Source organism: Passer montanus, unplaced genomic scaffold, assembly GCF_014805655.1.
Source record: "Passer montanus isolate IOZ18808 unplaced genomic scaffold, ASM1480565v1 scaffold16, whole genome shotgun sequence".
In the NCBI taxonomy this organism is placed as follows: Eukaryota; Metazoa; Chordata; class Aves; order Passeriformes; family Passeridae; genus Passer; species Passer montanus.
In genome coordinates this window covers 6,459,699-6,483,646 of record NW_024363160.1, presented here as the reverse complement: position 1 = coordinate 6,483,646, position 23,948 = coordinate 6,459,699, and the positions used below count along the sequence as shown (strand labels likewise).

General features: G+C 37.5%; 1 protein-coding gene across 2 annotated transcripts; it reads right to left on the bottom strand.

Moving 5' to 3' along the window:
- On the bottom strand, positions 1-23,895 carry MYBL1 (MYB proto-oncogene like 1). 2 transcript variants are annotated; one of them, XM_039703082.1, is made up of 16 exons: positions 23,488-23,895; positions 19,815-19,917; positions 19,618-19,689; positions 16,774-16,866; positions 15,443-15,663; positions 13,645-13,828; positions 13,368-13,442; positions 11,802-11,906; positions 10,342-10,575; positions 9,539-9,898; positions 8,922-9,064; positions 8,497-8,611; positions 6,816-6,932; positions 6,625-6,729; positions 4,498-4,677; positions 1-2,622 (listed from the first exon to the last, which is right to left on the bottom strand). In XM_039703082.1, exons 1-16 carry the CDS (start codon positions 23,505-23,507, stop codon positions 2,494-2,496), a joined length of 2,256 nt encoding a protein of 751 aa, XP_039559016.1. In that variant the 5' UTR covers positions 23,508-23,895; the 3' UTR covers positions 1-2,493. The 2 variants fall into 2 exon arrangements, with proteins under 2 accessions (XP_039559016.1, XP_039559017.1); XM_039703083.1 differs by lacking the exon at positions 4,498-4,677.
- Between the last annotated feature and the right edge of the window lie 53 nt (positions 23,896-23,948).

Sequence of the window (23,948 nt, the reverse complement as noted above, 5' to 3'; positions counted from 1 at the left end):
ATAGATGCTTTATTTCTGACATTAACACGGTCTGCATTGTGAGATTCTCTTACATAAATGAAAAGTTTGTAGTACAACAAAAACTAAGATAAACAAGGCATTTGTTGCACGTTATGTCAAACCTTAGAACAAAAATATGGTGTAGTATGTATTTAGGTTTCATGCAAGTTTGGCTGCTGCATGTACAATTGACCTATAAACTGAAAGAAATGCAAATGCACACAACATTCAAAAAGTAATAAGATGCCTGACATATGAAAGATTAAAACCTTCCTGCTAAAGCAACAAAGTAGGAGTTAACTAAACGATCCAACCAATACCAACACAAATTATTACTACTTACCATAAATCTATGCTTAAACTTGGTATAGGTAGTTTGATGATACCATTTCTACTTCAATATACCATCCAGATTCTAGATAGTCATTCTGTCTTAATGTCTGATTTCATTTTTTGTGAATTAAATGCTGTCTCCAGCATTACATGTTGCTGTTAAATCCATTCTGGTAATGCACACCTAAATCTAGTACTGCCAAGAATTCCAATTGACTCCTTTAAATTTTGCTAGGTGAGGAGTAATCCTGGCATGATGGGCATTTTCTGATCCCTTGCTTATAATAGGATTCCCGCCCCCCTTAAAATTGTGATGTGAATTAAAAATTGCTAAAAATGTTTGTGCCTATTACTATCAGAGCCAATATCAAAAAGCTCATAAAAACAAGGATTGTATAAGCTTTGAGATGCTTTAAAAAAGTTTAAGAACCCATTACCTTCCTTGTGCCGCTCACCACGTGTTAAATTTCTCCATTAATTAATTCTTCTCTACCATCTTTGATATTAAAGTGTTAGGAACACTTTCCACACCCTGCATAGTACTGGTTGATCTCATAAAGTTAACTAGAGAACCTGACATCATGTAATTTTACATACAGTGCATATGATGCTCGCTCTTTCCATCTCTCATAGCAGCAAGCCGATTCTGCCACGATCCGTAGCAGCACACCCGGGAGTGGAGAGGAAGAGTGTTTGAATTATAAATAACTAAAACTACAGTGTACAATTCTATTTACCTGTCAGTATTCTGTTGAGAGCACTCCATTATAACTTGCTCGAAATTAACTACATAAAAATCTCTACAACAAAAGCAAACCAAAACATTCCTTCAAAACCAAAAATAAAGACATAAAATAAGTGCAAATACCTAAAATAGGCAACTAAAGCAAGTGTTGTGACCTGTATACCTTTAAATAAGGACAAAGATTTTTCATAAATAAAACAATGTTCTCTTTGCTCTTCAAACATTTAGTCAGTATATAATGGTCAAAGTTAAGTGCAGATAAATTGTTTTGAGATCCAAGGTGCCAAGTTTCTTTAAAAAAAAAAAAGTAATTAAATATACATATGGTAAATGCATTAGGTTTTAGTTCCTATGCAGGACAAAGTACTCCGCGGTCACATATAAGACCCCACCATTTCTTTCTAAATATATTTAAACAAGGTACAGGAACAGTTGCTGTATAATATAGGAATACCTTGTAATTATGTTGTAGACCAACATGATTTTAGGGCTATAGTGCAATCTTTATGTAGATGTAACATACAGTATAGATTTTTACACTTCACCACTGTAATTCTTCTGCTATTTCATATATTTTAAACTTGTCCTTTTTCCATTTTAGCTGTTTTAACAGGAAACAACATTGGCCTCTAGACAACCTGCATACATATAAATATCTACATTTAAGCTTTGAAATGGAAATAAATTATAAAAACAGACTCCTTTCCAATTTACAAAATTTTGCTTGTTCCTACATACTGTACAATACATTCAACAATCATCTCATTTTGAGATTTATGAAGAAAATACTGATGCTTTACACTAAACTTAATTCACCCCCCTCTGCCTACTTCTAGTACCATTTGCAAATAAATATATTTAACACTGTAGTTAATTTCATTGTTTTGCAGCATACCAAAAAAAATTAGTAGTGCAACTTTCTATCCTTCCTTTGTACTCCTTTCCATTGTGTTTCTTTATATACTAGAAAAATGCTACATAAGCAAAAGCACATTCAGTCATGTATGTTGCTCATTTGGAAACCAGTAACAACCTATAAACCTACTCTATATTGAAAATGCTCTAACAGATAAAAAAGCGATGCAAGTCAAAAGAATAAATATGAAAAATAGACCTAAAAACTGTATGTTGTCAGTACTGCAATGCATTTTACCCTTCTTTATATTTTAGGGGTTTACTCTTTTAATATCTAAAAAATTCATTGCAGAACTGTTTGCGGTATCCCTTCGTAAAGAATGCAAGAGCTTCACGTCTGTTCTTTGTCAGTCAAAAGAAGAAAAGAAGCTTTAAGGTAGCTTTAAGGTTTCCCTTGGCAGATTCTCTCAAAGACTTAATTCCCAAGCATCACACGGGAATTGGCCTTCAACATTGTTTCAGTTTCAATGAAAAGAGATGGTTGTCAGCTGCAGTGACCATCACAGTATCAGAGACCTTGAACTGTTGTTGGTAGCTGTGTATGTGCTCAGATACCTTCGTGCTTGCTCAGTCATGATAAGCTGGTCTTCTGTTTTTCCATAAACAACTGCCTCCCAGTCACGACTTGGCTGCATAAAATAAAATTCCGTTAAAAAGGTCCTTTTAACAAACTAAAATACTTAAGCAATTCTCATACAATGTTTCAGAGTAGTAATAAATTATTAAAGCCTAGCTATAATATATTTTACTGAGAAAGAGCCTACATTCTATCCTATCCTGTATTTTACTGAGAAATTTATACAGTACAATACCAAAAACTTGTGACTCCCTCACCGTCCCTTAATCCAGCTCCCCAGCAGTGCATCTGGGTTATGTTTTGAGTTCAAACACACAAAATGAAAAACACTCTTTAATAGAGTCTAACCAGTTCAACAATTAATACATAAAAGGGAAGCTAATTAAGTTATCTTCTCTTTGAATATCTTCTTCTTTAAATGTGCTAAGTTCAACAGGCAGAAAAACACATTACTGGTAGCTGTCTGGAGACACCAAGGAAGGTAAAATGATTTGGGAACTGAAAAAGAAGATTGTGAAGAACTTCACTGAACCAAGTGACAACTGTGGAAGAACGGTCAGATTTTTGGGGACTATATTAGAAATGGTAAAGGAATTGGGAATGACAATGATGAATGGAAGAATAATTAAGCTACTAGTCCTGCTTCCTCCATGAAGCAAAGCCTACATCTTCACAAAATGTACTGAATCTCAAGCTGATTCATTTCGGCTCCAAATTGGAGCTGACACTGGCTGACTGTAGCATGATGAAGAATGCAAGATCCTCTCCCTCCCACATGGAGCTAGAAACTGATCCAAAGGATCAGTTCCACATATTGATTCATAAAGAAAATTAGCTGCTTGAGCTTATCTGCAAATTTAGCAGAACTTGATTCATAGAAGGGACTTGGGGTTAAAGAGGCCACAAAACTGAGAGACAATTTCTCTGGGGAAAGAGAAAAAGGAAAAAAGATGGTTCAATGAAAATATTTGTGAGCATACTATGACTAAGCTCCCCTTTTAAGTATTCTGAAGACCATACTTCTGGGTCAGACAGATGTATTCACCTTTGCTGCAATTCACAGCAAAATGAATTTTTCTTTATTTTTTTTTTATACTTTTAATATCACAGTTAAATGAACTTTGTTCTTCTTCCTTATAAGAAAAGATCAGAAAGCAATACTGTTGTCTCTCTACTTAAAAACATCATTGTTAAAGCAATTAAATAGAATATGGAAGATCAGGCTCCAGGTATCCTGTCTTCTGGGATTATTTTTTTTAATTTTTTCATTAATACAGAGCTATAGATATTCTGAGAAGACAGAAATACCTTACACATTAACTCCCTATGGGACAAACTGGAATTGGTACAAAGTCAGGTCAAAGAAATCTCTTCTTAAAGCTGGTGATCAGGACAGAAAGAAAATTAGCTTCAATGGTTTTACCAGTATGGAAAATATACCTATGTAAAAGAACAGGCCTGTTACAAGAACAATTACCAAACAGAATCTGTGGATAAACTCTGCTTAATGAATCCCACTGGGCTTATTATGAAGAGTAAGCACCAGGCAAATTTGAGAAACTAAGGTCCTAAAGAAGTTTGCCTTGCACCAGCTCAAGTTTTCTAACTCCTAGTCTTGGGCACCCAAACCTGTCTTGTTGCTCTCCACTACCCTGGTTTTTCTCCACGCCCCCCATCCAAATCTTAGTGAAACATCAGATTGTTTCACTGAAACAAAGTGTGAAACATCAGCGTTGTGTTTAAAGAACTTAGCTATGAATAAACACTTTGCAAAAAAATGACCAGCTTACAAGAAACAAGAATCATGGAAACACTGAAACTGGATCACTGGTTTCAACAATTCTAGATATTAGTGCAAGACAGAAATAAAGCAATACAAAATTTCTTTGTTAACCCACTAACAGAATTAACCAGAATGAATCCAGACCTGAAGAGTTTTCTCCATTTTGACATTTTTTGTAGCACATGTATTCAGTTTCTTCTTAATTATTGCATTTGCTTTGTTTGTTGGATTTGTATCCTGTTTTTCTGATGTCAGGTTACATCTGTTGTCCTGTATTTCCAACAGTGGTGTCATTAATAAAGATGTGGTATATGCATTTTTTGACTATTGACAAAAAAGAGAGTAGAGAACAGGAATAATAATTAGTAGTTAATACAAAAAGACTTCAAATGCTGCCTTCAGAGAAGCCAAAATGTAAATAAACTATCAGAAAGACCCTAGGAAAGACTCTGAAAAGAAAATGTAATGAACAGTATATGAAGAAATAGCCTGGTCCATACTGGGATCCATAGTACAACAAGCAGCTGCTAGCATGGTTTAGGTATCACTGAGCAGACAGTTCCTTTACCCTAAAGCCATACCATTCTGATATATTTTGTTAAGAACAAGACTTGATAAAGTGGTAACTACAGAACAGTTGAAAAGAAAAAAAACCAATCAGTTTCACATGTAGGACAATCTTTGTGAAAGTAAGGACAAGGAGACTAGAGTCAAAAAAGTAATATCACATCAATTTTAGGGGGAGGAACTGCTTTAAGAACTGAAATAAGCACTGTATGGATCATTCCAGAAGAACTTTTTATATATTGGTAATGTCTATAGAAATAAAAAGAAATTAATCCAGCTTCAGTATACAAAAGTGGAAGACAGATGTATGTCAATTTTAAAGACCAAAAATTAGTTCACAGTAACAATGGCATAAGTATTTGCTTGCTTACAAAAAGACCTCATTAAACTGCATTAAACCACCTTTAAATATTTATTAGATCACCTTTAGTATTTATTAGTATGTATCAGACCTTATTCCTAAATTATCATCACATGGACACACAATTTCTACTTAAAGATTGGTATATTTTCACTCTTAAAAAAGATACTACCACTATCTCTCTTGCCAGGAGTGAATGTTCTTGTTGCACCAGCATTCCATATGAAAATGAAGGAAAACCCAACTTTTCCCCAGTCCCCAGCCTTCAATAGACCACAACATCACAGTGTATCTTAACCTGGACTCAGTGACACACAATAATGTGTCATACCAAGACATCACTAAGAGAACAGCAGCCATTTTGGTCATGACTGCAATGGCTGCAGCACTGCTGCTCCTCCCAAGAGATGATCCTGGGGAAGCTGACAATTCCCACTAGGTGGCAGAGCACCCAATACCCAGCAGGAAGATTCCAAGGCTTGGCACAGAGTCTAAGAGGCACTTTAGAAGGGAATTTAGAAAACCAGCTAGAAAGGAGTATGACCTAAGCACCTTACACTGGCTTTTTAAGAATCTTGGCTCCTACATCCTGTATATAGCCTTAAACCTAATCAAGAATCACAGACATTCCCTCTTTAAGCATTAAACACATACATGCATTAAGAACTCATCAGAAAAAAGTTTTCCTACAAGACTAATGAGTAAGATATTCAATTACTCAACTGAAAAAACATTACGCTTCTTTTTAAAGGAAAGAGGGACCAAAATAGCCTCATATCTGATTTCTTCATGTCTTGGTTGTTGAGGCAGAAGTATTCAAATTCCTTTAGGCAAAGGAAGCACACTAACTTCATCGTTGACATGCTTGATATTTCTTAAAGTATTCCCCTACTATGTGAAGCAGGAAAAACATGCTGCCTAATATGCAATTAGGTATTTTCAGAACACATTTGCCAGACTGTCAAGCATGCACAGCATGGAAGCAAGCGTCACCTTCCTGGTATATTACAGAAAGCTTCAGCATTCTGTGTATGCTAAAGTTTATAGGCAACCAGCATGGAAACAGCTTTGCTACGAACCTGTAAAGCATTCACATCATTTTACCTACTCTGAAGGACTGAAAGGAAAAATTCATGCATGAATTCAAGCCCAATGCTCACCTATTTCTTATATACTTAAAACAGTATTTTGAACTGAAGGTACTTTTCACTTTCTAGATGCATTAATCTAGCAACTTCAATCAAAAAAATTATTTTAGTGGGCAGAACAAAAGATACACAGTTCCATATTAATACTGCTGCCAGTGATGATCTTCAGTTAGTTTAGTTTACTTTAATTCTTACCTGTACATCTAAACTATTATCTTCTGTCAAACGCTGGGCCCCAACCTCTTCTTTTTCCTGTGGATCTAGGACCAGTGATTTTCTGACTTTTTTAGAAAAGTTGTGCTGAAATAAACATTTTGCAGAGAAAAATTATAAAATATTATTTAAAAGCAGTTATTCCCTATTTGAAATTATTATTGTCATATTACCTCCTGCTTGCAGTTTTTATACAAAGTGTCATCCTCCTCCTTGGGAAATATATCTGTTCCAGTTTCCTCTTTCAAAACTTCCCTAATGTCTTCCTCCGAGAAGGCAAGTGGTTGTGACTAAACATTAATTAAAATTGAAGAAGAAAATACAGGAAGTCTATTAGTGGCCAGTTCTTACAACATTCTACTTTCAGCTAATGTAGGCCAGAAAAGAGATCTTGCAAAACACAGCAAGAAAGGACCTAAGCTACTATAGTTAAAAACCACAGGGCTGCATTTCAAGGCTAAGAAGATTATTTTAAGTTCATTTTACTCCACTTTATTTTTAGCCAGATAAAACAAATATATGCACACAGTGCCTCAAAAATGCAAGGTAGCATTGAAGAAGACAAGCTACTTGTTTGCAAATAGCTATTTACTGATAAAAGGGATAAAAATAATTTATATACACTAAATACCTACATAAACACATATGTACATATACATGCATAAAAACATACTAAAAACTGTACTAGAAATGTGTAACTGTTGTTGTGAAATGAATTTATACCAATTTTAACACAAATCTTTGAATAAGACATTGATAGTCCTAAGTACAGTACAGAATTTCACAGAAGCCATACAGATGGCTCCTTTGTGTACCAACAGGAGAAGAATTCCCTTAAGCCCTCAAAATTTGATTTTGAACAGGAGGTTAATAGTGGACAGAAACAGGAATGCCAAACCACTCAATTTGCATAGTGAGGGACTGTGAATCTATAGGGTAACACAGATGGTGCCAAGCCCTGTGGCAAAGTCTGAGCTACCTTCTGTGTTTGCAGAAAAGAAGCAGTCAATATATATTGGCTGGAATCTTTTCAGAATTTGAAAAGCATATGTCTCCTGAATTCCAAAAGTTATTATGCATTAACATACCTTAGCTAGGCTAGGAAGAGAACAAAAATTTAATTCATTTGGACAAACTAACAAAAAAAGGTAACATTATCCATAGTCAACAAAACAAAAAAAAGTGTGTGACAGCCAGCAGAATCAGAGAATCATGAACTGCTATACTAAAATTTTGGGATTTAGGATGAAAAAACTGCAAACATCACTCAAGATTATCTCTCTGTGGTAAACACCTAGTTTCAGTCCTAGTGCTGTAGAAGTACCAAAATCAAAGAACAACTCAGCTCCTCCATAGTCCAGAGGATTCAAAGATAATGCAGTTTTTCAAGTGAACTGTGAAAGTTGTTTAAAAACATGAGGTCAGTCATACTCATCCACAGCAGTTTGCTCTTACCAGATTACCCAGCTGGAGAACCCACACCCATTCATTCTCTCATTTATAATTTTTCTTTTGAAAAAATAGAAGCCTAAAGTATTAAAAGTTCAGGTAACTATGCAACCACCTTGTAAGAGAAAGTTTTAGCAAGGATAGGCAAGGAGAGGCAAATTTAAAACAACTCAAAAACATGAAACTGACACTTTTAAAGATTACTATTCAAGAAGACAATGCCTTCATGCTACACTGAAGGATACAAGTATAACAAACAGATCCAAAGTGGTTTTGATTCACATTCTAGCTGTTCTCTAGGATAAGTAAATGCTTTTTAAGATCACAGTGAGGCTTACAATACCTCAAAACTAAGAGGGCATTTAGACTTCAACAAAGAAGAAAAGAAACAGTATCATCACATACCATAAGTCTGAGAGGACCATACTTTTTTTCCTGAGCAGCCAAAGCATTTTTAAAAGGAGTTGGTGTCCTTGGTGTTGCACCCAAAAGAGATCTTCTCATTGTGGGACTTCTAAAACTATTCAAGCATAGAAAAGTGTTCACATGTGCATTTTAACATTTTAGTTGGTGTTGCACCCAAAAGAGATCTTCTCATTGTGGGACTTCTAAAACTATTCAGGCATAGAAAAGTGCATTTTAACATTTTAATATTTTATCATTAGCAATGTAATAAAATTAATCTAAGAAACACTTTAAAATACCTTCATTTACACAACAGATATCACCACCATACATCTGAAAGTACTGAGATCACCACAGCATAATACCCCATGGGTATTAAACTTTAATTTAATAACACCACCAGATGTTTACTGCAATAAACCTACCCCACATTTTCCTTTTGATCTTGTGGTGTCATTTCCTTGTGTAAAGGAGTCGTAATAAGAACTTTCTGCCCACAGATTGGAGTCGATGTAAATGCAGGATTTTCAAAGTTAAACTGTTCATTTCCAGAACAAGTGTTGAAAAACTAAGCACAAGAAGGAAAAAAAAAAAAAAGCAACCTTACAGGACAAAATTTCACCATTGTGCTGAACAGCAAAAACCCCCAAATTATATACATATATCTGAAAAACTTTTACTGATAAATCCCAACACTCTGTTCTTGGTTTATACTTATTGTTGAAACCTTGATTTTCTTCTTAAAATCCCTACTCCTTAATTAGGTCACAGAGACTAAAGATCTCTATCAACAATTATTTGCATGAGAAAGTGTGAGCTGAGACACAGATTGCCACTGCTGCTAGTGCCCTCCCCATCAGTCTTCAAAATAGAGGTTGTTTAACAGTATATTTTTAATATATTTACCCTAATGCACATGCTTTAAGAAGTTTTTTGACATATTTATTTAGGCTTCAATGTACTACTAGGGAAGAAACTAGTTACATTTTATGACCCACCCACCACAGTCTTCATGTTTAGCCATATTTAAAAATACACCCACCTGTGATGGAGAAAATGGTAGTGTTTTCACTGGCGTCCTCTTTAGTGCAACATTGACGGCGTCGTTACACAAGCCATCGTTCAGCTCCGTAACCGGGGACTGCCCGACACGCAATCTCTTCTTCTTTCTCAGGATAGCAGGTGGATTGCTGAACTTGGTTAAGTTTGAGCTTGTTGAAAAAACTGTTTCCTCATCCCCACTGATGCTGCTGTGGTTTTTGCCATCAAGCATAACATTATACTGGCACTCGGCAGCCCCCTCGCTGTGTTGGAGCCGCATCAGTTTCACTGGAGCTGGCTTGACAGGGGATACAACAGCCTCGGAAAGCTCAAAACACGAATCGCTCCATGCTACCGGATCCTGTGGGCCAAGACACAAAACACAAGCAGGCTTAGCCAAGATTGCTTCAGAATATCCAAGCCAATCTATCAGCCCTCTACCTCCACAAGCTATATACTGAATTATTCTCTCTGTGTCTTTCATACAATCATAAAACACTCGACATTTTAAGACACAGATCTTTTAAAACAGGCAATAAAGCACATGATAAGGCAGAAATTATAGATGAACACAAAATAAGGTAATTTAAGAGTATTTGACACATATTGTGTAAGTCTCTGTGTCTTTCATACAATCATAAAACACTCGACATTTTAAGACACAATTCTTTTAAAACAGGCAATAAAGCACATAAGGCAGAAATTATAGATGAACACAAAATAATTTAAGAGTATTTTACACATATTGTGTAACTTGACATTCCTAATTAAACACTTATTTTTAAACAAGGAATACAAACTTACGATTTCCATAAGATCTAGTGCCTCTGCAAATTCTGGAATGGTTTGTAGAGGTGTTAACATTCTATTTGCTTCCACACCCAAATACTTAGGTGGTGAATTCTGCTGAACAGGTGTGATGCGGGTCTCATCCATGCTGTAGAAATTACTTGTTTGTTCCTCAAGGCTACTTAGTGTATTAGGCAAACAATCCTCCATGACAAAATTTCCAGACCAACAAGACAAGCTTCCAGCTTGCTAAAAAATTGTGAAGAGACATGTTAATCTTATTCAACTTAGAGGCTGAAAAGAGTCAATTATGCAACTGCAGGGTGGGAAAAATAAAGAAGTGTGGAAAAAAAAAGACTAAGCATAACTATTCATTTTGGCATTTTCAAATACTAATTATCTGCTTCAATTAAAGTTAGTCTTCTCTTTACACGATTTGAGAAAGCTGAGCATGTTAATGTAAGATTTTTATCTTACCTCCCATTCATATCTTATACACACAACTTAGGTAATTATGGGCTGTATTGGAAGCCATCTCTGATGAAGTTTCCTGCGTACCTGAACACCAGTATATGAAGTCATCTTCAGTACAGAACACTGAACTTCTAATTTTAAGATTAGAAAATGCTTCTAGAGTGTGAAATACTACTTATTTGATCTGTGGTTTTTTAATGCATATTTTGCATTAATAGCTAAGTAAACTTCTAAAAGGTTATCCCATTTCAGTAGACTGCTTAGTACCCAAGAAACAAATTTTAATTTTCACTGGAAATCTAGAAGCAAACCAGATTCTACTAGATAAGCAGAACTGCACTGTTCCAAAAGAAATAACTCCGCCGCATAAAATCTGAAGTTCACCTGTAACCTAAACTAATGATCAGTATGGTTGGGTTAGTTAGGTGTCTGATATGCACAGCCCTCTAAAGAAATCAGTGACTGCCATCTGCAAGTCACCCTAATTCTACAGAATTAGGGAAATTCCACTGAATTTACACACAAATTGTGTACAGTGCATATTTATTTAGTGTTTGTCAAGTCCAAATGTGGATATTAAGTATTGCAAGAACTCACACTGAAGTTTGAATATAATCTACAGGACATTTTGAAATCAAATGGGGCAAAATCCATGTATTTTTCATCTCTGCTAAGCAGAGGATCAGCATTGCTGATCCATAAAACTGAATGGCAATGATATCAAATGTGTCACCTCCTGAAGAGGATTAAAATACTGGGTCTTAGGAACAGCCAAATTGTTGGTCATATTGCTGTCTTCATAGTTTAGCAAATTGCACTAAAAATAAGTTGTCTCAGTTCTAATATATAGATTTTTGTTTTCCAATGCAACAGCCATAGGTTTGATTTTAGAGGGTCAGGTGAAAAAAACACCACACTAAACCACACAACCATTACTGAATTTCTGAGGATTAACCTCAGTAATGCAAATTCAAATATTTAGAGAAATTTACAGTCCTTACAGAAGACATTTGTTTTCTTCTGATTTCATTCTCTGCTGACATAAGTAGCAATTCAAGCTCCTTTATTTTCTTTTCTTTATCAGGATCATCATCAATAAATGGCTGCTGAAAAATTTAAGAAAGAAGCCATTACTATTTTTTACTTCCACCACCTCTTCACAGTAAAGATTCTGCATTATAACACAGCTGTATTTTTAACAGGAATCCACACAGAGAGGGAACAGAACTGTTCAGGTTGTATCCTATTTTGTAGTACAGAAGTCACCCACAACTGAAACATCTCCAATTACCAGGAGATGGATCTGATGTTAAAGTGGCGTGTAAGGTGGTATTTTAACTGCATTCTAATATGGCCTGTAAGTTATCTGTGCACTAAAGCACTTTCTAAACTGAAGTCACTATATTCTATCTTTAATAGAACCAAGTGCTGGCACACTGGTTTATATGTTTGTGGTTTCACAGTCCTTCTACAACTGCATGCTATTCATCCTCACTAAGTGTGCAAGACAGTGTTTCAAATCAGCATTTGCTGACATGGTATTTATACAAGCAATCCCACCACTACTATCTAGAAAAGATAATTAACTAATTGGTTTTGATTGGTTTGTTTGTTCTTAACCTCCTTAACACTTTCCATTATTACTATAAATATAGGAGAGGATATATGCTATCACCAGTTCAGAGAGTACTTCAAGGAGCAGAAAGTATCTTATACTTTTCTGTGTAGGGCAATCCAGACTGTCAAAAGCCATTTGAGGCTTTGCTGTGACTTGTATTCCTATACCTTTATCAGGGAAGATAATGCAACATGAAAGAGATGACCTGCAGAGGGAAACTTCAGGTCAAGTAGAGCATTCTACAGAATTCCTCTAACACAAAAAAAAAAAAAAAAATCCATGTATCCATGTGTCAAAATACTTCTAGTAATTCCAAATAAACAAGAATTCTTCCAAGGTGTCATACTAGAAACCAAGATCTCTATTCATTCTGCACCACATGAGGAATTTCAGATATATTCCAAATGAGTCCAAAAAAGCAAAAGGAAATAATATATCCAATTTCTATTTGTTTTAAAATTTCTTAATTCTTCAGGATTTAGAATGCTGCAAAAGAGCAACTGATTGAAAGATGTTTATCAGTGAGAAAGAAATAACACCTAATGAGAACAAAAAAGCACAGCCAGAAGTGTAAGTCACAGTAAGTTGAGTTTTTCAGATAGGGTTATATTTATTACATATATGTAAATAGTAAACCTCTCATAAGCTAGGTAATATTAATATACGTCACAATTTAGCCTCAACATTTAACAAGTGGAGCATGTTTTAAGCCATATTTCTGTCAGAAATAAGCACAAAGCATCATGTTTCTGGGATATAGAAAGAGAGCTTCATTTTTACTACCTAAAACTACCAACTACACTAGCAAGCTTACTTACAAAGGAGACTATATAAATGTAGGTGAATGATAAAGACTAACAGACATTTTGAAGATACACATATTTTCATTTTACTAAATAATACTATGCAGTAAATTCTCTTTAATATATGAAAGCTGTTACCAATTTACCTGAACTATGCTGGAAGAAGATGGAGTATGTTCTAGACAGCTGCCTTCTGGTGAAGCATACTGATATGCTGGAATCTAAAAAGACATAAAACATTTTACAAACCCTCAGGAAAATGAGGATATAAAATTAACGCTAGTTTATTATACATTAATTATTTACGGTTAACAAATCCCAAGTTGCCATAATATCACAAAAATAATCTTTCAGATGTGTTTCTTGTTTCAAATCAATTATTTGAAATTGTGAAATACTTATCATTCTAAATTTTGAACTTACATGTGTCTGAACAGGCACATAAAATTGATTCTGAGTGTGCAAGTGTTCCATAGTCAGACAAGGTTGGGGCTGAAGTTCAGTAGAACTAGAGCTTTCAGACTTTATAACACTTTGCAAATATCCTTCCTGTTCCACCTTTCTTCGCATTGTTGAATTCCAGTGATTTTTAATTGAATTATCAGTCCTAAAATGAAAGCATAAAGCAGTGACTGGTTTCTATATCTCAAAATTTAATATATGACAGAACTGACATAGTTTGTACAATAGGTGACTCTGAAGCCACAAATCCAGAAAGAGCCAGCAGCTTAGACCAAAAGTTCTGTTATCAGTAGGGTTTTGGCATAATGACTAGAAGGCTACTCTTTTCACAACATTCTTCTACTAAACTTCAAGTGTGCCAGAAATTAAAAGCAGAAGAGGAGAAAGCCTTGGTTCTGACTCTAATCATGATGGGGAACTTTTTTCTTAGATACTTGGAATAATTTAATGAACATATAATTATTTACCCCTGTGCTATAAATCTACAGTACATGTAGCTAAGACAATCACCTCACTGTCCCACAACACAATAGAGGCACTTTGGCTGGTGTTTGCTACTGGAAGACATCTCTTCTAAAACTGACATCCTGCAACCCCCACTCTGTATTTTATGTGCAGCTTTGTGGAACAACATCCTTCTACCTCTTCATGCCCTTGATTGTGGATAGGATAAAACAGGCATGGCATTTTGACAAGCAGGCTGAAATCACTCCTAACACTAAACATTAAGGGAAGACTATAAATGCATTACTGTCTAAAACATTAGCATTATTATTCCTAGCCTTAGGTAGAGGTACACAGAAACAAAAATTGGTTAAAGCCCCCTTCTTCATTTAAGGTCACTCCCGGAAGTATTCCCCTGTTTCATCCTAGTAGTGTTGGATTCTACAGATCTTCTAGGTCTATGATCTTCAGCAGTCTTTAGCTAAGAGTGTCAGATTTATTGACAACAAACAGGCTAATAAATAGGAATTCTTCTGTCAAACACATCTTCCCTCTCTGAAATTCTATTTAGATGCAACCCATTTCTCCAAAGGATTTACTGTGAGTCGTGGATTGCGCACTTCATCAAAACACAAAATTTTTAAGCACACATCCCTCATTACACCAAGGTAAAAATGCTGACATTCTTCAGACACAGCTAGACAGTCACCCTTGAACACACAAACTGAATTCAGAAAGGGACAGCTTAACACTGAATTTCAGTTAACAGTACAAGGTAAAAAAATTATTTCATTAAACTGTTCACACACTAAAATTTTGTTTTCCACAAGCATGGCAGTGAAACTTGAAAGAAATATAAGGCAAACAATGCATACAATTCATTCTTAACTTAGAGACTTCATGTTAGAGACTTCATTTTGTAATGCATGACTCCTAAGTCTGGACTTTTGAAGGTTACTAAGGAAACTCACTCTCAAATGCATATTAATGAAGGCACTTTGAGATCAAGTTTGGTATCAAATAATTTTCCTACTACTGCATGCAGTTAATTCAGTTCAGCTTTATTATAAAGAGTTTTTAAGTGATCAGGAGGAATCTGAAGACACCTTCAAACGGTTAAAGCTCCTTCTATGGGTTTTACATCTTTTTAAGAATACAGGCCAAATGCAAAAGATTTTTAGCATCTATCAAGATAACTATGTTTTGATGTAAGTCTCAGCAGATGCTCTCCAACTAACAAGTTAAGATTTGAATGGGTACTGAGATGAGCACTTTTCATATTCCGACATTTAACACAAATAGAGTTGAAAAGCACCTTCCAGGAAGAAGTTTTGCTATTTCAGCCCATCGGTTTCCCAAACGCTTGTGAGCTTCATAGATTATCCTGTCCTCTTCTTCTGTCCATGAAGACTTTTTTACCTCAGGATTGAGATGGTTATGCCATCTTTCTCTGCATTGCTTGCCTATTCTTCCTTTCAGGTGTTTTGCAATTAGAGACCAGCGCTTTGGACCATACTTCTGAACTAATTCAATAACCTGCAATACAGATGAAAGCACATTATAATTTCAAAACCTAATTTACCTAATCAAAGGCTGAAAACACTGATAAACACACATTTTAAAATAGCATTATAACAGGCAACTGATATAAGGAGGCACACAGTGACTTGGGGCTTTAAAAATTATTTTTTAAGAAATCAGAAATTACTAAACTCCAAAATCTCTGCCTTTAGAATTTAAGTGTATACTGATGAAAACATTCATTTGGAAGTTTCCTTTCTATCACCCACTGCATTAGGAAAGGCCAAAAAAGAAATGGGTAAACATTTAATTTGACTATTTTCAACAATATTCATATGAGAAAAGACCCACGCCTCTACATCTAGAAATGTAATGGACATGGGGAGTTTTTACAAAATAGAACCTTTTTCTTAAAAGACTAATGAGAACTGTAAAAAGAAATAGATTTGCAAGACAATATTCATAAATTGGCAAACAGTAGTTTAAAATATGTTAGAACAGTTTTAAACAGTAGGAACAAGAAACCAGTTTGAAATACCACAAGAAATCTGTATTTGCATCTCCCTACCAGGCAGTCCAGGTTGTGCAGGCAAAAGGCTACAGTATGGATTAGGAACAGTGAGGTGAAAAAGGAGCCTAAAACACTGATAGCTTCTTTACACAAAGGAGGATCAGAGTCCAATGGCCTATACAGGGATCACTCTCACAACTTTGGCATTATTAGCACTATGCTCTAACCAAATGAGCATATCTCAGGGTTGTAACAGTAGGTTATGAAATAATTTCCCTTATTTCCAAACCCTTCAAGCCTGGTGGCTTTGAGGAACAAAATATGTAAATGAGACCTTTGACCTTTAGTGCTACAAAGAGATCCCCCCCTACTTGGTAAGCTAGAGTAATTCAGCCAGCAATCTCACTAATGGGAAATTAAATGCTTGAGCAGACCCGACATTCCATCTACTTAAGAATTTTTTTTTCTCATACATCATAATGTAATAAAAGTATCCATGTCACAAGATGCATCAGACATCAACTTCATGGAAATGGAACTTAAAAAAAGGACACATTCTTCGCAGTCATATGTCAATTTTATTAAAGAGCAGAGTATCAATTAGTTTTCGTTACCCTCTGATCTTCCTCTTTAGTCCAGGGACCTTTAATCAATTCTGGGTTTAGTACCTTCTGCCACCGATGCTGGCACTGAAAATCTGAACGATTCTGAAACAGTTTTAGAAGAGGAGTAGCTGTTATACTCTCAAATACATAAAGCTGTAAATACATTCTAGCATGAATTATTAGCTTATTTCAAATTAAAAGACTTATTTAGAAATTTGTTCTAAGCATAATAGTTAAATTCTCCCTTATTATTTCTTATTTCATTTGCTTATTAAAAAACCCTTCTCTGGAAAAAAAAAAACAACCTTGCATGAAGTTCTAATCTAATTATTTCAATGTACTACCTTGATAATCAAATTCTGAACTTACTCATCTTTACAGAAAAAATTCTATTTATTTTTGTCCTCATTACTCCACACTCTCTCTTTGTGGATGATCTATTTTCGACATTATCTATAACTTAAATAAGGCAAGAAATTTTTAAGGAAATACTTTTCCTTTCAAATAAAAGAATACATTTTTTGCTAAATCCCAAATGAATGTATTCTCAGCTCTTTATTAGAGTGTTAAGGAAAACAGATTTAGATTAAATTTAGTTAACATATACTAATTAAACAACATTGTTTTTTTTTCTGGCCAGGACAGATGGTGCTTTTCTGCAGCTTCACTAAGGATCTTTTGAAATATTGTTCCCAGTTATGAAAGAGAAGTAACCTTCACTTAGCCGCCTAAAAACTGTCTATATGAAAGGGTGCTTAGAAATATACAGGTAAGAGCCTGCCCCAAGGATAGCATACGTTTTTAACACTGGGACATGATTATTTACTTGCTTCAGTGCAAGCTGCTGGATAGCAAGTACCAACTGCAAGGTTTTGCTGGTCTTGTCTACCAAGTAAAGGTGTTACCATGCCAATATGAAGTTAAAGAAGTAGCGGTCTGCAAGACTAGGAAAAACACCCAGAACACTAACATGTCACAAAATTACTCTGTTCACAGCACGTTCAAGCTAATCACAAGCAGTAGCTCTATGATTAAAAGCACACTAGTTTTTTACAAAACATCATCATTTCCTATTGAAGAGAAGCTGGAAAAGACAAACTCAATATAGAATAGCTGTTACCATTTGGACGAAAAGCATTTTAAATTGTGGCCTTTTAGTGCTTTTATCTTCTAGACATTTCTGAAATCATAACATGATTTGGAGAGAAGAGCAAAACAAATGATGGAATGAAACAATATAATTGTTTCAGTCTGTCTTAGCCACAAAAAAAATCAAAAGTGATTACAAGCTACACTCTCGCTCCTGAGAGTGACCTTGAAGCCATCTTCACTTTTTCTGGGCAGAATGGAGGGAAGGTTTATCTGTGCCTAGTCCAGCAAAGAAATGAGGGTTTAAAAGCACAGCATTTTGAGGGCCTTTACAATTCAAGATACCCTTGGCTTTCCTAGCAAAAAAACATCAGTAACAAGGTAAGTGCGAATTATGCCAGCCTCTACTGTTTGGCTGTTGCAATTTAGGTCACCTAAAAAGGTTGTGCAGGCTCCATCCGTGGAGATAACCAAGCCCAAACCCTGTCCTGGGCAGCATGCTCCAGCTGACCTTGCTTGTGCAGGGGCTGTGAGCCAGATGACCCACAGAAATTCCTTCCAACATCAATGATTCTGCAGCAGGCACCTGATTATGCACATTTCTTTTCTACGATAACTGGGGAACATTTTTTCAACCTCACTTGGGCCAGGCTGAACAACAGGTTTTTTGTCTCCAGAAGGATTTTTTTCAGATGGAGAATTATTTACTAAACTGTTACATCTGTTAAATGCAACTCCATACTACACCTGCATATCAGTGTCACCAAATGTATTTTCAAACAGCTTAATATAAAAGCTTTTTGATTCTCCTCTGCCATCCACTCATTTCACTGATTTTTATAAGGGAATAAGGTACATGTACGGAATATGGATTTGCTTATGCGTGACTTAAATTTAGAAGCTTTGAGTTTATTACATGATATCTACATTTTGCCACTTGGAAAAAAATTAGAAGTATCACAGTTGCACAAAAACATGACGAGAACAATGCAAAGTTATAATTGTTCAGCATTTAGAAATCAAGTCCTTTTTTATTTTACAGTGGAAGTTCAAACAACCACATCATCCCACGCAATATTGTAAGAACCTCAAAGGTAGAAGGAGGTGCAGTTTTTTTGATTTCTAATATTTCAATATCCAATACCACTTCTAGGAAGTGATTTCAGCCTTATATTCTACCATGTTTTTACAGCAGGCATTTTATAACGTTTGTTCAGAAGAGAAACAAACACCATCAATTCTATTTGTAGGTACTGTCTACCATTACCTCAGCAAAGCAGTTATCACTGTTAAAAAAAAACCCAAAAACAAACCCAAACAAACAAAAAACCCAACAAACACACAGAAACAAATAAATAAAACACACATGCCCCCTTGCCTATGGCAGTTAAGAAACTCATCCTGCTCTTTTCAAGCAATCTCTCAGATGCAACCTACTCTCCTAACTGCTTCAGAAGCAACCTGTGAACTCTGGATCTAGCCACCATGAGCAACAGAACCAGTAAGATAACAGGAATGCATTCCATAATGAAAACAAATAGCAAGTGTGAACAGACGGTATTTTTGATCATTTCAGACTATCACTGAAGACTGAGCCCATAAGGTTCTTCAAGGTCTGAGCTAGATCAAGTCTGTTTTAGAAGAATCCCCTAAAATAATTTTTATTATTTACTTCTGATTCTATTTTACTTCATTTCCAAGCTAGAACATATGACCAAAGTAAACAAATATTAAGAGAACTTAACTGAAACAGATTCAACTTACTTGTAGATGACTAGCAATGAAAGCCCAATCATCTGTACCATTTTGTTCCACCAGCTTCTTTAGCCTTTCATCCTGTCAAGACACAACCTCAGCCAATAAATTTTACATGCTACCTCAATACAATACTAAATAATAACATATTTCATGAGCTAAAAAGATCAGGTAGGGATCGGAGTAAAACAAAAAAAAAGTGTTACCTCTTCACGGGTCCATTTCACCTTGCTACATATCTTCTTCAAACCTTTTTGCTGTGGTACTTCATAGTCATGATCCATATATTGAAAGTCATCGTCTTCCTCACTGCAAAATACAACAGATGAGTGAAGAAGACAAAAATAGGGTTTAAAATACCGCTGAAAAGACTTTTTTTTTCTAATTACTTGCAGCTTTTTTCCAATCTGTACATATTGTTCTAAAAGGACATATGGGATTTGCATGATCACAGGGTCTGCCTCCAGCAGTTCACCATGTCAAATTACCAAATCAATTTTAATTTCAAGGCCACACACTGGACAGATAACTCCTTCCAAGACAAGATTTAAATTTGAAGTAAAAAATTCTTTTTAAGATTCATATATTTCTGATACATTTTTTCATTTTTATTTTACATGAATGAGCTTACAGAGTGGTTTGTTAAGACTGCAAAATACATTCATGATCCACCTCCGTAAGTGAAACAACAAACACAACAAGAATGTCAAATAAGTAAATCTCAAGTTGAGATTTCAAGTGGGCTCCTGACTTGACTCAAAGCGTTGCCTCGGTGTTACAGGAATTAGATACAAATCTCTGCAGATACGTTCCAGAATAAATAACTCAGTGCTGGGCCAGGGCAGGCCGGCACCTCTGCGACTCCGCGGAGATCGCTCCATCTGCTGGGGAAATGCGGAACTCCACAGCCTGCCCACACAAAGCCTTCCAAACAGGCGGCACGGGGAAGCGTTTCATGGAATCATCGCTTCAACTTCTATGTCAGTGACTCATGCCAGCATAAATTCAAACACATGTGGAAACCTAGCTCGAACAACAAGAGCTGCAATGCCCCTGCATTAATTACATCAAAGGCACAAAGAAGGGACTCCCATTTAAACACATCACTTAAATTAAAAGCAGTTTCACAGTGTAATTTTTTTTCCATTTTATTATTGGTACAAAGCATGATAAAAATATCATAAATTCAGGTTCAAAACAAAAATTATTTATTCTCATCCTTGACAATTACTTCAATTTTTTAATCAAAAGTACAAAAAACTCTTCCCCAGTAATGAAATTAACCTGTGCTGGTGTCCCAAGAACAGATTCAATGGACCATCTCGCCATTATTTTCTAGAACATGTAATGATCAGCACAGCACACTGATTAACCACTTACACATTATTTGTTATTCCCCATTAAGTCTGCTCCTGTTAGCCACCGAGGACATACTTTATTCAAAAGCATTTCCACAGGATAATAAGTGCCCAACTCCTGCAGACTTGCTTCTACATCCTACACCACATCTGCATTTGCCCCACTTAGCTTTATGACGCAGCTGCAGTAAAACATAAGCAAAAAACTTTGCTGAGTTGCTGAAAGACAAGGCAGCAAACTTGTGGGAAGGTCAACAGCAAGTTCTCCATCATACTTTCAGAAAAAAAAAAAGAAGAGCGGCAATGCCTTAAGAGGTTTGCATTAAGTGGCTTAAGACTTAAGAGAACTTAACTCAGAAGTAACAGTTTTTTCTGCCTCCCTACGAACTCCTCTTTTTTCTTTTGTTCACAGGTATTTGACAAATTTCAGGGATCTATCTTAGGACTGCAATTCCAAAATACTTCTCGTAACACACCATTTCACACCAAGTAGGCCGTACAGTTCTCTTATAACTAAAGCCAGGCCTTCTTGTAAAGCCCTTTGTCCACACAACCTCCTCACCCACTGCAGAGCAAACTATTTCGTGAGCAGTCTCCAGTAAGGAGACAAGTCAGAGGGATTCAAAGGCAGAGAAGGGCTCCATGAGGGGGCCCCGCGGCAGCTGCGGTTCAGAGCCCTGGCTGGGAGCTCTGAGCCGCACCGCCCTGTGTCCCACAGCCCCTGTCAGCCAAGCAGGCACTGCCAGTCTGGCACCTCGATTCCACCTGAACGACCACCTAGTCCAGAGTCTTGCTTAGACCAGTGCTATGATAGACTATAAATCAAATCCTGATTAATGAGGGGGACTACTACTTTAAGTTTTCAATTAAAAAGACAAGATTTTTAAACACATGGGGTTGTTATTGCTCATCTGACAATTTTTTGCAGTTATGCAAATGCTAAAATACTGCACCAAAGTGGAAGGCATCCACCAAGTTTCATCAAATAAGACATCTAGGACAATAAAGTACGTATTTTGTGAGATCTGTGCTAGCAGTCCTTGCAATTCTGAGTTGAGAACCATTAAAAGAAAAAAAAAATCAAGCTTGCAACTGCAACAACCAAGTGAAGCTTAACATTAAATGAATATAAGATTAAACTTAATACTATTTGGTGCAAAACAATTACACTTTCTCCTTACTTCACACCTCGATTAAAAGTCTTGAAGTCACTTGCATGAAAACTCATAGTTCAATGATATAGTTTTGGAGATACCATCATCAGACACCGACACAACATCCGCCTCGGGCTACCGATCTCTAACCAAACCTTCCTCTGCTATCCACAACCCGCTGTACTTTCAATCATGAAATCAAAGCACTCCACAGCCATGGGAGATAATACAATCTAAAGCTTGACAAAAATGAAACTACTGCGTGTAATACCACAGGTGAAAGTCCCTTAAACTACAAAATGCTGCTTAGGAGTGCCAAGAAACGTGCTGTCTCTGAGCTATGCTTGCAGAGAGCCAAGCACAGATAGCTTCAGCAGTCACCCTCTGCAAGCAAAGCCCTTTGTGGATTACACAACCAGAACACCAAAGCATTGCTTTCTTGTTGTAGTTGCAGCTTTGCAGAAAAAAATATTCTCTTACATTTTTTTCAGAGGAAAATGCAAAAGCAGTTTTAGTATGTTTAATTTTGAAACCACCCCCAATTCCATGAAAAGTATACATTCACAACAAACCCCAGATGCCATAGATAAGTCATCGAGTATCCTTTCCTTTCCCAATCCTAATCCTTCTCTTAGATTTCTTTATAACTTTCCAGAAACTGATCTAAGACAAGAATAACCATAACGACAAAACAGTTCTCCAAGACCCACCTTCTGAATACAAACCAAAGACACACCCATTCTCATATCAATATAACAAAAGATGTAGGAAAGCCATCTAGGGCAGCTGTGGAGCTCTTGTGCAAAACGTGATCTCTTAGGAATATTTCAGGCTACATCACTGAACATACTGAAAGAATCAACAGGCCCAAACTTTATATCAAGGCTGTGCCAAAGCCACTTGGGAGGTGAAAAGGAAAAAGTGCTACTCCAGCAAAAGGAAAATAACCCAGCACGGAAAGCTACTGCGGAGGCAACGCAGTTGTTACTGACAAGCGCAGCTGCCCAGGTAAGCCACAACAAAGACGACCTGAGCGAAAGCACGGAAGGGAGAGCGGCTGCCAAGGGAAAGGCGGGATTTGTAGCCGAGAGGTGGTGCCCAGAAGTCCGAGAGAGGAGATACCTGCGAGGGTGCCCGAGGGGGAGGGCGGTGGGCAGTGACAGCCGAGGCCGGGGCGGTGGAAGGAGGCCGGGAGCAGCGGTGAGGGGCGGGGCGGCACCTGGCCGGGATCCCGGGGCGCGGAGGGAGCACCTGGCCGGGATCCCGGGGCGCGGGGGGGCACCTGGGCTCGGCACGGCGGCGTGGAAGGCAGCGCTGCCGGGAGGGGATGGGGGCAGAAAGCGCAGAGCGCGCGGTCCCGCACTCACCTGCGCCGTCTCTCCGCCATCCTCGGCGCGCACCATAGGGGGGGCCGCCACGGCCGCGGGGCGCAGCACGGAGCCCCCGAGCTCCCTCTCTCACAGCAGGGCAGGGACGTAGCGGGGCACCGGCGGCTCAGAACGCCTCTAGCCGGGCAGGGATCCTCCCAGGGCCCGCCGCTCCCCGCGGTGCCCGCAGCGCCCCGGCGGCCGCCCTCAGCCCCGGCCCGGCCCCGGCGCGTCAGGCATGGCTCGGCCTGGCCGCTGCCCGCAAGGACGGGGCGCGCAGCGGCCCCTTTCTCGCCCCTACTGTGCCTCGCTCTCCGATGCTGTCAGAGCTGCCGCGGGCTCCGGCGGCGCCCGCCGCCCTCCTTCCCTCCGTCTCCGGGCCTCTCTGCTCGGCCGCCCTGCCCTGTGCCCGCCCGGCCCCCGCCGCGCACCGGCCGCCGCCACCGCCGCTCGGGCTCAGC